General features: G+C 31.8%; 1 protein-coding gene across 3 annotated transcripts in view; it reads left to right on the top strand.

Moving 5' to 3' along the window:
• The first annotated feature begins 317 nt into the window (after positions 1-317).
• The window catches only part of Efa6 (Exchange factor for Arf 6), a 196,111-nt gene continuing 180,323 nt past the window's right edge, over positions 318-16,105 (top strand). For all 3 annotated transcript variants that reach the window (XM_072535868.1, XM_072535869.1, XM_072535866.1), the window contains exon 1: positions 318-541. In XM_072535868.1, the coding sequence (XP_072391969.1) occupies positions 407-541 (135 nt within the window). In that variant the 5' untranslated portion in view covers positions 318-406. The remainder of the gene's footprint in view (positions 542-16,105) is intronic.

The raw sequence follows: 16,105 nt of genomic DNA, 5'->3' as shown, positions 1-16,105 counted from the left end.
TTTCTTTTATCCTAAAAACATTGTACCTATCACATTTATTAAAAAGAAGTATTTATATTGAGTAAGAAATGTCTGCTTTTTAATATCCTTTTATATCCAGAACATTATTCGTTTTGTATAGAAACTGCAGATGACCTTTCTATCAAAGAATATAGAGCTTATTTCTATATTTATAAAATATAACCTACCACAACATACCCCCTTAGGCCAATACTGTCATTTCCAATTTCTTTTCTGTGATTGGCTCAGTGCGCAGGTAAAAATGGTGTATCTGGCAGGTGTCGCCTTCTGGCGACGAACTACTATAACCAATCAGTCTAAGGGGAGGTTATGTCGGGACAAGTAAATTGTATTATCCGTGGAGTGTTGTGTTTTTAATGAACAACAAAATCAATGGTAGCCGAATATGGCTGAAGAATTGCTTGTGGTACTAAATCGGAGTGAGAATGCAGGATTCGGGTTTTCTTTATTAGGGGAACCTGGTCTACCACCTATTATTTATAATATACTAGACGACTCTCCAGCGGCCGAAAGTGGTGAGGTAAGTCCGCATAGTTTTGTTGTTTATAGTATTTTTTACTAAGAAAACTTTAAGTTATTCAATCCGAAATGCCGTAATGTGTTGATTAATATTAGAAGTTCTTCGTCGCGATGAAATATTGCTGATTACACTTGAAATTGGGGCGGGTTAAAGAAGGATGGAAACAGTTGTGATACAAGGCAAAAAAGGCAAAGAGGAATGCAGTTTTAACCTTCTTTATATTTCCATTTGCAATACTTTTCGTTTTCAAGGATTTTAACTTGTTCTAAACTGGGTGAAATACCTACTTAAAAGGCTAATTATGTTATTAAACATAAATTATGACAAGGCAGATAGATATCTATCGTCTTTGATTCTTACGAAAATGAAAGCGTTAATCTTTACCTACTTGCTATCTATTACTTAATTCATTGCCTTTTTACCTGTTAAGCATGGACATTCCGAACATATTTTGTGTTCATTGCTTTGATTTGTGACACGTCAAGATTTTTCTGCAGATGTATACACAGCCTGAGAATTTAATCAGATTAAATGCTTATCCCCTGTTTACATGTTTGTTTATTAGAATTGTTTTCGACTTTTTGAATAGTGGTTATACAAAAAATGACGGAAATAAGAGTCTTTTGATTATTCTAAGAATATTTCTATCTATTTGCGTTAAAGATACATTTTTAAAACGTGAAAATTTAAGAAGTGGGTAAATAAAAAACTGTAAAATTATTTTAAAAATATACACTTGCAACTGATTTTTGTAGTTTTTTTATATAAAAAGCTTTATCAAGCATGTTTCATTTATTATTTTCAAAAATTTTTAAAGTGTAGATACATTTTTTTATGATTTTTTTTCTACTTAATCTTGTTTCACTTTTAATCCTCATTGACTCCCTTACATTTTCATAATTAATTTTACCTTTCTCACTGGTAGCACTATTTTTTTTTTCAAAATGAATTAAGAGTTATCATAACCTACCTTTTTTTCATATTTTTGATTGATTTTCTATATTTGTTACTATTTTTCTAACTAATGCATACTGTTTATAACAAATATACAGTTGAGTCCATGGTTCTTTAACCATACCTCTTCATTTAAAGAATATAGGGGACGATTTTCACATTTGGTCCCATTGAAGATAGGTACAAAGGAGCTGTGAATTAAATTCACAAAACAAATTTTTGACGTTTGACTGTGTTGTCATGTCTTTATAATGTATATGTTGTAGGCTTCAATTACAAATAGAGAAGCTTTCAAAAATACATTTTTATTATATTATTGTATGAATTATGCAATTTTTTTATTTTTTTATACACAACACGAACGAATAAATACTCGTTTCTTCTCATATTAATTGAAGTTAATTATTACAACATTTTTTTGGCATTTGCCTTTGATAATAAGCTAATAGATTTGGCAATCCTCAAACCACCAGTTGCCAGATTGTTACAGATGGTCACTAGATGTCTGTGGAAAGTACCTGAATACTATTATTATTATTTTTTGAAAGAATTTCTTTTTTACTGTTAGTTTGTTAGCGTTCTATTGGATTTTTATTAATTATAAATCACATGCTATTTCCCGATTTATTAAAAAAACATGGCAACACAGTCAAGCGCCAACATTTTGTTCTATGAACTTTAATTGACAGTCAATTATAGCTATCTTCAATGGGACCAAATGTGAAAATCGTCCGAATATAGGCATAAATAAATAGAAGGTAAAAAGTTTTGCTTTAAAATTTTGGTGCAGAATTACAGCTATAGTATTTTTCATATAAAAATGCGTGCAGGTCACAATTTATATAAAGTGACGCCAATTATATTTAAAATTTCCAGAACGTCAACCTTAGAGTTCAAATTTTCCTAACACAGCTAATAATACAAAACCCATATGAAACTGCTCGATCTTTCATAGGTGTCAACATGGTATAATAATCAGAAAAATGTAATCATCATTATATTGGAAATTTTAGTATTATATTGATTGAATAACCAAAAACATTTGTTATTATTAATAATATAATTATTATGAAATAACTCTTTCAGTCTAATATTCCACAAAATAATAATTTTAATTAAATATATTAGACAATTGTATGCAACTGATACATGAATACTTCAAATTTTTTGACAGTTCAGTGTGTGGCAAAATTGTTTAGTGTTGCCGCTTTTTTAGAGTAAGAATTTTGTTTATGTTTTGGTTTCTTACACAATTTGATCATAATATATTATATATTAATAAATTGTATTTATAAATACATATTAAATTTAGATTAATAGCTTTAAAAACTAATTATTGTTGTGTATTGTGATTGTGCTATGCCAAAACAACTAAATAGTCTGTAGAAAGCTGATAATATTTCATAGAAGATAGATTATTTTGAATTAGACGTTTTTATTATTATTGCTCTAAAAGAGGTAAGTTTAAAATTTAGAATATATAATTTTGTATTTAAATGTTTTCTTATGTATTTTAGTGTGTTGCAGTAATATTAAAACTAAGTGTATTTACTGTTAATATAGTAGTTTGACAAATAGTTGACATTTTAAAAATTCCTCACTTACTAACTATTCTGATATTTTGGCAACGATGTGGGGTTCTGATGTCGTAAATCTTGAAGGATGTGCACACATTTTTATATGAAAAATACTATACATTTGAAGTAGCTTAATAAATTCTTTTTAATATCATTAGTGATTAATAAATAAATAAACAATTTATAAAAAAAAAATATAATAAATATACAATAATATTTACAGTGTGTTGATGTAATAGCTAACAGTACAATTATTTAAATAATGAAACATTATTTAGCTTAATGAATATTAATGCAAGATTTTGAAAGTATGTTTTTTGTTTCTCACATTTCATTTTCATCACCTTCAGAATCTGAACTCTTATCCCCAATGTTAATAATTATTACATGTTCGATATTAATATTACACATATTTTCTTCTCTAATAAACCACAGTTCAATTAATTTGTTAGTATGTTCTATACACTTTGCCCAGGCAACATTGTTACACTTTTGAATTGCTTCTCTCTCTCTACATCCTACATCTACATCTCTATATCCATCTCAGCCAATATATGTATTATAGTAAGTCTTACAATCTGCCCGTACTAATTTGGTAGCATTAAAATCTTGGTGATCTGGTGGCAATTTGGTGGGAATGTTGTTTATTCATGAGTTCACTATGGTAGGGTGCATTGTCTATGACAATCAAATGGTGTTCTAAATTAAGAAGTAATTGTGTACTTATCCATTTAGTAAATATTGTACTATTCATTTCACCATGATAATCTGCAATCAAGGTTTTGGAACAAAATAACAAACTGGCATCTAAAATAAAACCTTTTGCTGAACAGGCATGAATCACAATAAATCTTTTTCCATCATAACCACCTGGTTTATGTACACTTCTGATGTTGTCATCCTGCCACGACATCATTTTATCTCCCATAGAAAAAAAATCTATGTTTCATCTAGAAATACAACTTTTCGTGGATATGCACTATTTCTATTTTCCATGTATTTACATAAGAAACACACTCGTTGTGCTGTGATATGAGTTCTTTCAATTAAAGCTCTTTGATGATCATCTTTTTTAAAATTAAAGTCTAAATCTTTTAATATTCTACTTAAGGATGTTTTACCTCTTCTTCTTCACTGGCTTTACAAGCCTGGGTGAGTCTGCGCCGCATCCACTATCACCCTCCATCCTCTACGATCTGATCTTCTATTTCCCATTGTTGTATCCCAATTCTAGATAAATCGGCTTCAACATCATCCTTCTAAGGATGTTTTACTGGAAGAAACAATTTCTTTAGCTTGCAGCTCATTGATCAACGCTTCACGCATTACATGTTTCTCTAAAAAGTTATTTATTTTAATATATTACTATAACATGTTAGGTTCTACTCGTAATTCTCAATAGAAAGTTAGTTTGCTGACTATTGGTAGAATTAAACGGACATTTGTTCAACATATTAAGATGGTGATATTGCTACCATTTAGAGCGTACTAAGTCTTGTAATTACTTCCAATCTGAAGGACCACCCACTGGCGTGGGAAATAAGAACACAAGCAGTTCAAACAATATGTAATTTAATAATTGAATGTTACTACAACTAAGTTAATATCTAGCCAAAGTTTTAGCGCAAGTTCTTTATTGAAATAGTCCCGATCACCGTCTATACACTGGTTCACGACAAACTACAAACACAAGCACTGATACAGATTAAATATTACTACTAATTATCACTTCAACTAAGGACGTTTTCTTATATATGAATAAACTCGCCAACAACGGTTTCACCAACCGCACCTTTCTCTTCAGAACGTAGCCCCCGTGGTTGAAGAGGGATTATTGTAGTACACATTACAAAGTTGTACTTTTTGTACCTCTTGAACAGATGACAATGGTTCCAACGGCCCTCCATTCCTTTTTTCTAATTCAAAGTACTCAATTAAATTTAAAACGAGTTCTTGTGCGTGAGATATAAGAGTTTTTGCAGGCATAATCTATAAAAATTTAATAAAATATTTTCTTTCACTTTTGCAGAAATTTAAACAAAACCATTCCTGAACTGTGTGAATGAGGTTAATTTTGTATGTAAATTAATGGCAAACTAAAATACACTTACCATAAAATTATAAACTTCAATATAAAATTAGTTGTGAAAACAACTGTTTGTGTATTATAAATAACTTCTAAATGCAAAAACAGGACCAAAAAAACAGCAAAAAATCCAACAAACTGACAGCTACAAGTAAACAAACCAGAAACGTTACAAATTGTACTTGAAATCTGAAAATGTCCAAGTGTCTTTTTTGTACCTATGTTTTTTCGATGTACTAAGTCTAGAGCGTTCATAAAAATAACGTGAATCTTTACTTAATAACAGGCGGTAGCTGGTTTGTCTTTAGTTTCATGTATGGAAGGCAATGATGCTAGATAAAAAGGATGTGTTTTATTTCGCCAGGTATTAATGACGCACGGGTAAAGAACCATGGACTCAACTGTACACTTGTGTGGAGTAAAAAACTAACTTAATTGGCATAATTCAGATTCTAGCAATAATACAAAACAATCTCTAATTAACGATTATAGGTATATTGGACAATAGACTACAGTTAACCAAATTCTAAATTCTTTATAATCGGATTTCCCAAGTCAGGTAAACAATTATTTTTTCGGAAGTAAAAGAAATCTTTTCCTTAATTTAAGAATTTACATATAAACAATGGAATAAACAGTTAAACTTTATTTGTTAAAAGGCTTTAAATACAGAATTAAAAGAAGTATTGGAATAATAAGGCATTCCTAGATATTTAGAAAGTTCTGTGTCCAATGAATCAGTTTTAGTAATTATTTTCTAAGACAGATAAGAGATTTCTAATCTAGCGTTCATGGTCACACTCCAAACGTACTTTCGAAATATTAATTCTGAATTGGTTTATTGATATATATCTATCAAGTCTCTTTACTGAGTGTGTCCATTATCTTAAAAGTTTTATCTTTATATTGTTTTATGTGTTGTTCTTCAATGTTATATTATTTTTTTTACATATATTTATATACTGAAACCTGTCAACCAGTCATACCTTTTTTATGGGGTATTTACCTTCAAATGCCGTAAATTTCGTGTTTTTGGTCCATATTGTCATCTTATTCTTACACAGTGCCTATAGTTTGCAGATGGCCCTATATAGCTCACTTACAGAATTTTGGGCAAAAATTATATTTTTTATTTTGGTGTATGTTGAGTGATTTGAATACCTGTCAGTATTGAGTAATTTCTTGAATTTTTTGAGCTTGCTATCTATTATAATTTACGAGATTATCTTTGTCAACCGTTTTCCATCCACTCCTGAATGTAGGTCTCTCCCAATTGCTTCCATCTTTCTCTATCTTGCGCCAATCTAATCCACTGTTTGCGTGCCACTGTTCTTATGTCATCTACCCATCTTTTTTGAGGTCTTCCCATACTTCTTGTTGTCGTCCTTGGTCTCCATTCTAGAATTCTCTGTTTTCACCTGTTGTCATTATATCGGGCTACGTGATCTGACCAGCGCCATTTCATTTTTGTAATTTCTTCCACAATATCCCTAATCTTCGTTCTATGTCCTATCTCGGTGTTTCTAATTGAGTTGTCCCTCAGTGATATTCCAAGCATGATTCGTTCCATTGTTCTTTGCGTTGTTTCTAATTTTTTAACAGATTTTTTGGTAAGGGCTACTGTCTCCAAGTCGCAGGTACAAACTGGTAGTATGCATGTGTTATACACCTTTTTCTTTAAGTTTACAGGAATGGAGATGTTTTTCAAGATATATGCTAGTTTGCCGAAAGCGCCCCATGCCAGTTGTGTTCTTCTTTTAATTTCAGCATCTTGATTTGGTTTTCCTAGTTTGATGACATGACCTAGATATACATAATGTTCAACATTTTCTATAGTATGATTTTGTATTGTTGTATGATATTGTACGAGATTATGTATATGGTATATTTAAATTCAATAACTTTTTGCTTTATATCTCGTGTCACTACTAAATCTGTACCTTCTTCCGTTTTTATTTTTCTCTTCATGCGTAAAAAAATATGTAATCGTCTTTTTCTATTTCTTTCCGGGATTACTGTTACGAGAATTTTCTTTTATTTTTGCATATTATAGCCATAAAGACAAAAAATATATAGACTTAAAGTACTTTTTCAAAATATGTCTCACCAAGATCGATACACTTTTGCATACGCTCAAACCAAATGGTAAAACAGTTATTCCACTCTTCATTTGACACCAATCAATCTGTGCGTTAGACCCTTGCTTAAGCTTGCGCTTCTTAAAGCTCGTTTTTTTTTGGAAGCTTTGAGGGGGTGAGTAATAGTTTTAATGAGTTTTTGGGTGGTAAAGTGTAATAGAGCAGGGGCTTAGATAGTGGTGGTATTGTGTAAGAAAAGGGGGCGCACTGACGGAGATTTTTGGGTTAGCCAACCACGCCATTAGCAGAAGGGATTTCCGGTGTCACACCAAAATCGCTGTTTTAGAGGCATCGATGGCTTCTTCTGGCGACTGGATTCGCTGCCCACGCATTGAATTCTTGATCTTTGGGAACGTAAAGTCGTTGGGATTTAGGTCGGGGTTATACGGTGGATGGTTTAACAATTCGATGTTTTGATGCTACAAAAACTCTATCGTCTTTTGGGCAGTGTGAGCACTTTCATTGTCCTAATGTAAGATGATTCGGCGATTTGTGTTGATTTTTCGAAGTTTCGCGATAACTTCTGGAAAACAAACGGTTATATATCAATCAGAAGTAACCGTTCTTCGATTTTTTAAAGTAATTGTTGCCACATGACCAGATTTTGACAGTTGCAACCATTTTCTTTGATACACTTCGAGAACTAATCACCTTTGTAGGCTTTTCCTCATCGTTAAACACCCATACAGCGGTTCGTAGGAGTAAATCCAAGATTTATCGCCACTAACAATACTATAAACGTTTTCTGAGCTTCCTTTGTTGAACCGTTTCAATGTTTTTCGACACCAATTGATGCGAACGGCTTTTTGCTCTTCTGTGAGCAAATGGGAAACCAATTTCATAACACTTAGTTCTTTATGTAGGATTTTTTGCAAAAAGGCAAAAAATATACAGGGTGTTCTATTTGTATGTATGAACTCACTCTGTATATTTTAAACCAAACTACCAAATAAATAGTGGTTGGAATATTTGCGGTAAAAATGTGAATGTAGACAAATCACCAGACAGACAAACATTTTCGCAAATATCTGAAAATGTAAACAAATAATGACACATAATTCTTTGTTTCATTAATCTCCCCAATTAATCTAACTGTAAAATCGGTGCCTCATTCATTCTTGGTACAATTATATCACTATTTGCTTTTTTAATAAAGAAAAATACACTTCCATTGTAATATCGCACTTAAATCAAATTGCAGATAATATCTGTAGCCAATCGGTGTTTGTTTTGCATAATTTAAAGGAACGTAAAACGCCGGAGCCATTGTAAACATCATAAAAACACGAAATGACAGAATCAATACTGCTTTCATTTGCTTTGGTGAATTTTCCACATTTTTTCACACATTGAAATAAGTTTATGATCTTAAATTCTTGCTGTTGACATTAAATAAACTGTGCAAAAATGCTGTTTGTTTAGTATTAATGTAAACTTTGTAGTTGTTAATGAATATATGAGATTTTTGATGGTTTAAATATTTTTTTAGTAGTATACCGTGTGCGAAAAGTTGTGTACTGTAGAACAGAGAAACTGGCAAATATAAAGCCTTTTTCGTGACACTCTTTGATACAGGTATCTAATAACTTCTTTTGATAAATTCCGTGATAACTATATGTTATACCTAAGCAAAATGTACAAAATATTAAACGTCATGTTTTACTTATAAACAATATATAATAAATTTAGGATCGCTATTTGATTTTAAATACTAAAGGTGAACACCGGTCAATTATATGGAAAAGGATACAAATTCCTTTAAAAGGAGAGTTTGTAAAACTATGTTTGTTATGTAACAATAAAACACTGAAAACTTTGTTTTCAAAACTTCCACAACATTTATTATAAAATCTTAATACTACAGCTGTTTCGGCTGATTGCCTTTCTCAAGTTATCTATTTTTGGCATGCGTTCACACTGTATACTCTTTAATGAAATAGGTTGGGGAGGGGAGAACTGTTTGTCTAAAGTTGGTCATTCAGAATTATATGTGTTTTTTAATTTATTAATTTCCATAGATTCTAACAAGGATAGCTTAAGGCCTTTATTTTGAATGTGAAGAATTTGAAAGAATGATTATGATCTAGAAGGTGAAGTGCGTATGTAGAATCTGTTTTTCTATTATTGAAAGCCCTTTTATGTTCTGCTATTCGTTTATTAAAATTTTTACCAGTTTGACCGATGTAAGTTTTTGGGCAGTCGCCACATTTAAGTTTGTATACACCAATGTGTAAGTGCTTTTTATTTTGGCTCTTGTTGTTTTTAATATATTTGCCTAAGTTGTTATTTGTTCTGAAAGCTGGTATTATTCCTTTCTTTTTTATGTGTTTGGCTATTTTTGTTGAAATTTTGCCTGTATAATTATGTAATCGAGCAGAGGTACAGAGGTTTTTTCACTGGTGGTGGAAATACTAATTTCAGAGCTTTTTTGTGTAGTTTTTGATTTAACATTATTAACTGTTTGTTCGTTGTATCCATTGTTTACTGCTATTTGCTTAATGATATTTAATTCTGTGTCAAAGTTGTATTTTGACATCGGAATTTCTGTTAATCTATGTAACATACTATGATAGGCTGGCAGTTTATGCTGTGTGAGATGGAATGATGAATTGTGTATAGTCGTGTCAGTATGGGTAAGTTTATGAAATATGGAGAAGTCATGTTTATTTTTAAGTCTGATAATTTTTAAATCTAAAAAAATTATGGATTGATTTTCTTTTGTTTCTATTGCAAATTCAATATGACTATGAAGTGAATTAATATACGATAAAAATTGGGCGAATTGCCTGTTAGTTCCTGTGAAACATACCAGTACGTGTGTACGTATCAGTACATACCACAACAAACGTACCAGTACATACCAGTAAAGACTATAAAGTGTAAACGCATGCCAAAAATAGATCACTTGAGAAAGGCAATCTGTCGAAACAGCTTGGGGTTAAGATTTTATAATAAATGTTGTGGAAGTTTTGAAAACAAAGTTTTCAGTGTTTTATTGTTACATAAAATCAATTTTCATCAAGTAACGGTCGAATCCATCAACTATGTTTGTTAATTTGTTGCTCAATTATTGCAAAATAGCTTGAACAGTTGATTTTTTGAAAATTATTATTAACTTTTTTGAACAAAAAGCTTTAATCAAACATACCTATCACATGTTACTATCAAGTATCCTAAAAACCTTTATCTACAACGTTATTATGCATAAACTATCTATCTATATAAAAGGCTAGGACGACAACTCACTCTGTTTGTCTGGTAGGATTTTTATAGAAGCTTGCAGAGTACACTTAAACAGATATAATAAATGGGAGAGAATGAAACACCTTTTCTACTACGTTTGTCTGCTCTTGGCCTCCAATTTGTAATTTTGCTCGTCCATCGTGAGTCGTATATTCTCGCTACATATATATAAAGCAAATATAAAGCCTTTTTCGTGACACTCTTTGATACAGGTATCTAATAACTTCTTTTGATAAATTTCGTGATAACTATACGTTATACCTAAGCAAAATGTACAAAATATTAAACGTCATGTTTTACTTATAAACAATATATAATAAATTTAGGATCGCTATTTGATTTTAAATACTAAAGGTGAACACCGGTCAATTATATGGAAAAGGATACAAATTCCTTTAAAAGGAGAGTTTGTAAAACTATGTTTGTTATGTAACAATAAAACACTGAAAACTTTGTTTTCAAAACTTCCACAACATTTATTATAAAATCTTAACACTACAGCTGTTTCGGCTGATTGCCTTTCTCAAGTTATCTATTTTTGGCATGCGTTCACACTTTATACTCTTTAATGAAATAGGTTGGGGAGGGGAGAACTGTTTGTCTAAAGTTGGTCATTCAGAATTATATGTGTTTTTTAATTTATTAATTTCCATAGATGCTAACAAGGATAGCTTAAGGCCTTTATTTTGAATGTGAAGAATTTGAAAGAATGATTATGATCTAGAAGGTGAAGTGCGTATGTAGAATCTGTTTTTCTATTATTGAAAGCCATTTTATGTTCTGCTATTCGTTTATTAAAATTTTTACCAGTTTGACCGATGTAAGTTTTTGGGCAGTCGCCACATTTAAGTTTGTATACACCAATGTGTAAGTGCTTTTTATTTTGGCTCTTGTTGTTTTTAATATAATTGCCTAAGTTGTTATTTGTTCTGAAAGCTGGTATTATTCCTTTCTTTTTTATGTGTTTGGCTATTTTTGTTGAAATTTTGCCTGTATATGTAATCGAGCAGAGGTACAGAGGTTTTTTCACTGGTGGTGGAAATACTAATTTCAAAACTTTTTTGTGTAGTTTTTGATTTAACATTATTAACTGTTTGTTCGTTGTATCCATTGTTTACTGTTATTTGCTTAATGATATTTAATTCTGTCTCAAAGTTGTATTTTGACATCGGAATTTCTGTTAATCTATGTAACATACTATGATAGGCTGGCAGTTTATGCTGTGTGAGATGGAATGATGAATTGTGTATAGTCGTGTCAGTATGGGTAAGTTTATGAAATAGGGAGAAGTCATGTTTATTTTTAAGTCTGATAATTTTTAAATCTAAAAAATTTATGGATTGATTTTCTTTTGTTTCTATTGCAAATTCAATATAACTATGAAGTGAATTAATATGCGATAAAAATTGGTCGAATTGCCTGTTAGTTCCTGTGAAACATACCAGTACGTGTGTACGTATCAGTACATACCACAACAAACGTACCAGTACATACCAGTAAAGACTATAAAGTGTAAACGCATGCCAAAAATAGATCACTTGAGAAAGGCAATCAGCCGAAACAGCTTGGGGTTAAGATTTTATAATAAATGTTGTGGAAGTTTTGAAAACAAAGTTTTCAGTGTTTTATTGTTACATAAAATCAATTTTCATCAAGTAACGGTCGAATCCATCAACTATGTTTGTTAATTTGTTGCTCAATTATTGCAAAATAGCTTGAACAGTTGATTTTTTGAAAATTATTATTAACTTTTTTAAAAATGAACAAAAAGCTTTAATCAAACATACCTATCACATGTTCCTATCAAGTATCCTAAAAATCTTTATCTACAACGTTATTATTCATAAACTATCTATCTATATAAAAGGCTAGGACGACAACTCACACTGTTTGTCTGGTAGGATTTTTATAGAAGCTTGCAGAGTACACTTAAATAGATATAATAAATGGGAGAGAATAAAACACCTTTTCTACTACGTTTGTCTGCTCTTGGCCTCCAATTTGTAATTTTGCTCGTCCATCGTGAGTCGTATATTCTCGCTACATGGCCTGCCCAGTTCAATTTCACTTCCGCTATGCGTTCCACAACATCAGAAATACTCGTCCTTCTTCGCAGATCTTGTGCCGCTCTCAATTTCGAAGATTAGTTAGTCATAGTTTCTGCCCCATAGGTCATGACCGGTAATATGCATTGGTCAAATACTTTTCTTTTGAGGCTAATTGGTATGTTGGCCCTAAGTGTGTTTCACAGTTTTTCAAAGGCTGCCCATTAAGTAATTCGTCTTTGGATTTCGCATGTTTGGTTATCCCTGCTGATTCTTATTTCATGCCCCAAATGCGTATATTTTTCTACTAGTTCTACCACTTTATCTTGAATAGTTAAATTGTTATTGGGGACCATATTTGTCATAAACTTAGTTTTGGTCAAGTTCATTCTGAAGCTCACCTATTTAACGTACCTCTGGCTTCTCCTAAATTATATGTGATAAGGACAATGTCATGTGAGAAACGGAGATGGTTACGCTTTTCGCCGTCTATTGTTACTTCTCTGTGGTCCCAATTGACCATTTTAAAGACATACTCTAATGCCGTTATGAATAATTTCGGTGACAGTGAATTATCCCACGTTTTATTTATATTGGTCGGGTTTTATCGTGTATCATAACAGTCATAGCGGCCTTTTTGTAAATATTGTAGGTAAGTTCACTATACCTATGGTCAATCCTGCTGTCATTCATTGCTTCTATAAGGCTGTCTATTTCGATCTTGTCGAACGCTTCATGAAAATCTATGAAAGTGAGGACAAGAGGTTTGTTGTATTCTATAGATTTTTCAATATGTGTCTTTACTGTATGGAGGTGATCATTGACACCATAATTTGAACGGAATCCTGCCTGCTCTCTCGGTTTGTAGAACTATAGAAAATAGATCTATAATTTTCTAGGTCCGTTCTATCTCTTTCTTTATGCAAAAGGATGGTTTTAGCATTGTTCCATTCTTTGTGCACCTCTCTTTGCTGTAAACATAGATTAAACAGTTTCCTTAATTTATTTAATAGCATATCTCCTCAATTTACGATAGCTTCTATTACAATTCCATCCTCTCCTGGGGCTTTGTTATTTTTCATTTTTCTTAACGCTTGTCGGATCTCGTCTACCTTTATTTCTGGCATTAGTTTGGAACCTTGGTTCTTGATCTTCTTTGAAATGGCTGCTTGTATACCTGTTTGATCTTCTCGTCTACTTCCATATAATTGCTCGTAAAACGCTTCGACGACCTGTATTAACTCGTCTATACGTGATATTATTTCATTTTGCTTGTTTCTTAATTTATGAATTTTGCATTTCCCATTCGTTAGCTTTCTACGTAGAACTTTTATATATATATATATATATATATATATATATATATATATATATATATATATATATATATATATATATATAATTTAGCTCTCCAGGCCTAGAAGGCCCATGGCTTGGGTTACTATTCTTTTCCATTCTTTTCTGTTTGTTGCTTTATTTTTCCAGTTTGGTATTTTAAGTTTTTCTATGTCTTTTTCAACATCCTTCTTCCACCTGGTTTTCGGTCTGCCTTTCTTCCTTTTCCCTCCTATTCCTCCCATTAGCATTCTTTTTGGCAGTCTCGTGTTTTCCATCCTTTGGATGTGTCCCAACTATCTCAGTCTTTGTGACTTTATGATCCCTACGATATTCGGCTCTCCATACATCTCCTCTAATTCCATATTTGGTCTTTTTATCCATATACCATTCCATAATTTACCTCCAAATATTTTCCTGAGGACTTTTCTTTCCCAGACTTGAAGCAAGACTTGCTCAGATTTGTTCATTGTCCATGTTTCACTGGCATATAATACAATAGGTCTTATTACTGTCTTATATATTCTTATCTTGGCCCTTCTAGATATGTTTTTGCTTCTTAATAAATTGTTTAGTGCAAAAATACAACGGTTACCGGCCATAATTCTCGCTTGGATTTCTTCCTTCATATTTGGTCTTCTCGTTAATGTCGCTCCTAAATACTGGAATATTTCTACTTCTTCGAATTTATATGTTTTTTCATCTGTTATTACTGTCAGATATTGTTCTTGTAGGTAATCTCTTTCTGTCCATTCCATATATTTGGTCTTTTCTTCATTTATGTACATCCCTTTCTTTCTCGCTTTCCTTTCTAATCTTTTTATTATTTCTTTTAATTCTTGCTTACTTCTGGCTATCAGTACAATGTCGTCAGCGAATGCTAAGCATTGGTGTTTTCTTTGATATATAAGTCCTGACCTGTTGATTCCAGCTTCTCTGATGGTAACTTCGAGGACGATACTGAACAACAGCGATGACAGTGGATCTCCTTGTCGCACCCCCTCACTGACCTCAAACTTATCTGTTTCTTCGCCATTTATTTTAACCCTATTCTCTGTTTTTCGGAGTGTCACTTTTACCATTCTTATCAGTTTTTCACTAATTCCCATTTCACGTAGTGCTTTGTATATTTCTTTGCGTTTTATCCTATCGAACGCTTGTTTAAAGTCGATGAATAGGGCCATTGTTTCTATGTAGCTTTCTACGTAGAACTTTTAGGCTGTTATTTTCCTCTATAGTGCGTTTAATATTATCGGTTTTAAATCTTTCCTTATTGCCTTCGAAACAGTTTTATTAATTTCTCTTAGAGTGTGGCTATCTGCATTATTATCGCTTCTCATTTGTCTTCTTTGATTCAGCAGCGTTTCAATATATGGACTTATTTTACTATCTGATTTTCTTTTAGGACAGTGCACTTTACTGTTACATCTTTAATTATTTGTTTTTTCACGTATGTTGTAGTCGATTTCGTTCCTTGTTCTACCGTTTGGACTTTCCCAGGTCCATCTTCTGTGCATCTTTTTGTAAAAGAAGCTGTTCATGTTGAATAAATTATTCTGGAGTAAGAATTCTAGTAGCGTTTCTCCTCGGTCATTTCTTCCTGGGGAACCGAATTTTCCCAAGGATGTATTTAGCTTTGCTTCTTTTACACCTATTTTTGCGTTGAAATCGCCACATAAAATTGTGAATTTAGTACGAGAGTCATTAAGCGCAGTAGATATATCGTCATAAAACGTTTCGATTTCTTCGTTTGTACGGTCTGTTGTTGGAGCTTATACTTCGATAATTTTGAGTTGATATCTACTGTTCAGCTTCAGAATAAGATACGCCACTTTGGATGTTTATTATCTTGTTCGCGTGGTTTTTATGGACAAAGAAACCGATCCCTCCAGCTGATGTAGTTTCGGGTCCAATCTGATAGAATATATGTCCTGATTTCAGTGTTTTTAAAGTTTCATGAATACCTAAAGTATAAAAGTACCAATTAACAATATATAAAAAAGTAATTCAACTTTAGTCACTTTCAACATTCTTGAATTTTTATTAAAGTTCTGAGACAAAAATATTTCATTTGAAGGAGCTTCGGTAAAAATATTGGCACAGTTTGATTTTGTATTTATGTACTGTAAAGTAATTACATTGTTTTCAATTACATTTCGAATGAAATGATATTTTGTGTCGATATG

The sequence above is a fragment of the Diabrotica undecimpunctata genome, chromosome 6 (genome assembly GCF_040954645.1).
Source record: "Diabrotica undecimpunctata isolate CICGRU chromosome 6, icDiaUnde3, whole genome shotgun sequence".
Taxonomy (NCBI): domain Eukaryota; kingdom Metazoa; phylum Arthropoda; class Insecta; order Coleoptera; family Chrysomelidae; genus Diabrotica; species Diabrotica undecimpunctata.
This window is presented reverse-complemented; position numbering and strand designations above follow the sequence as displayed.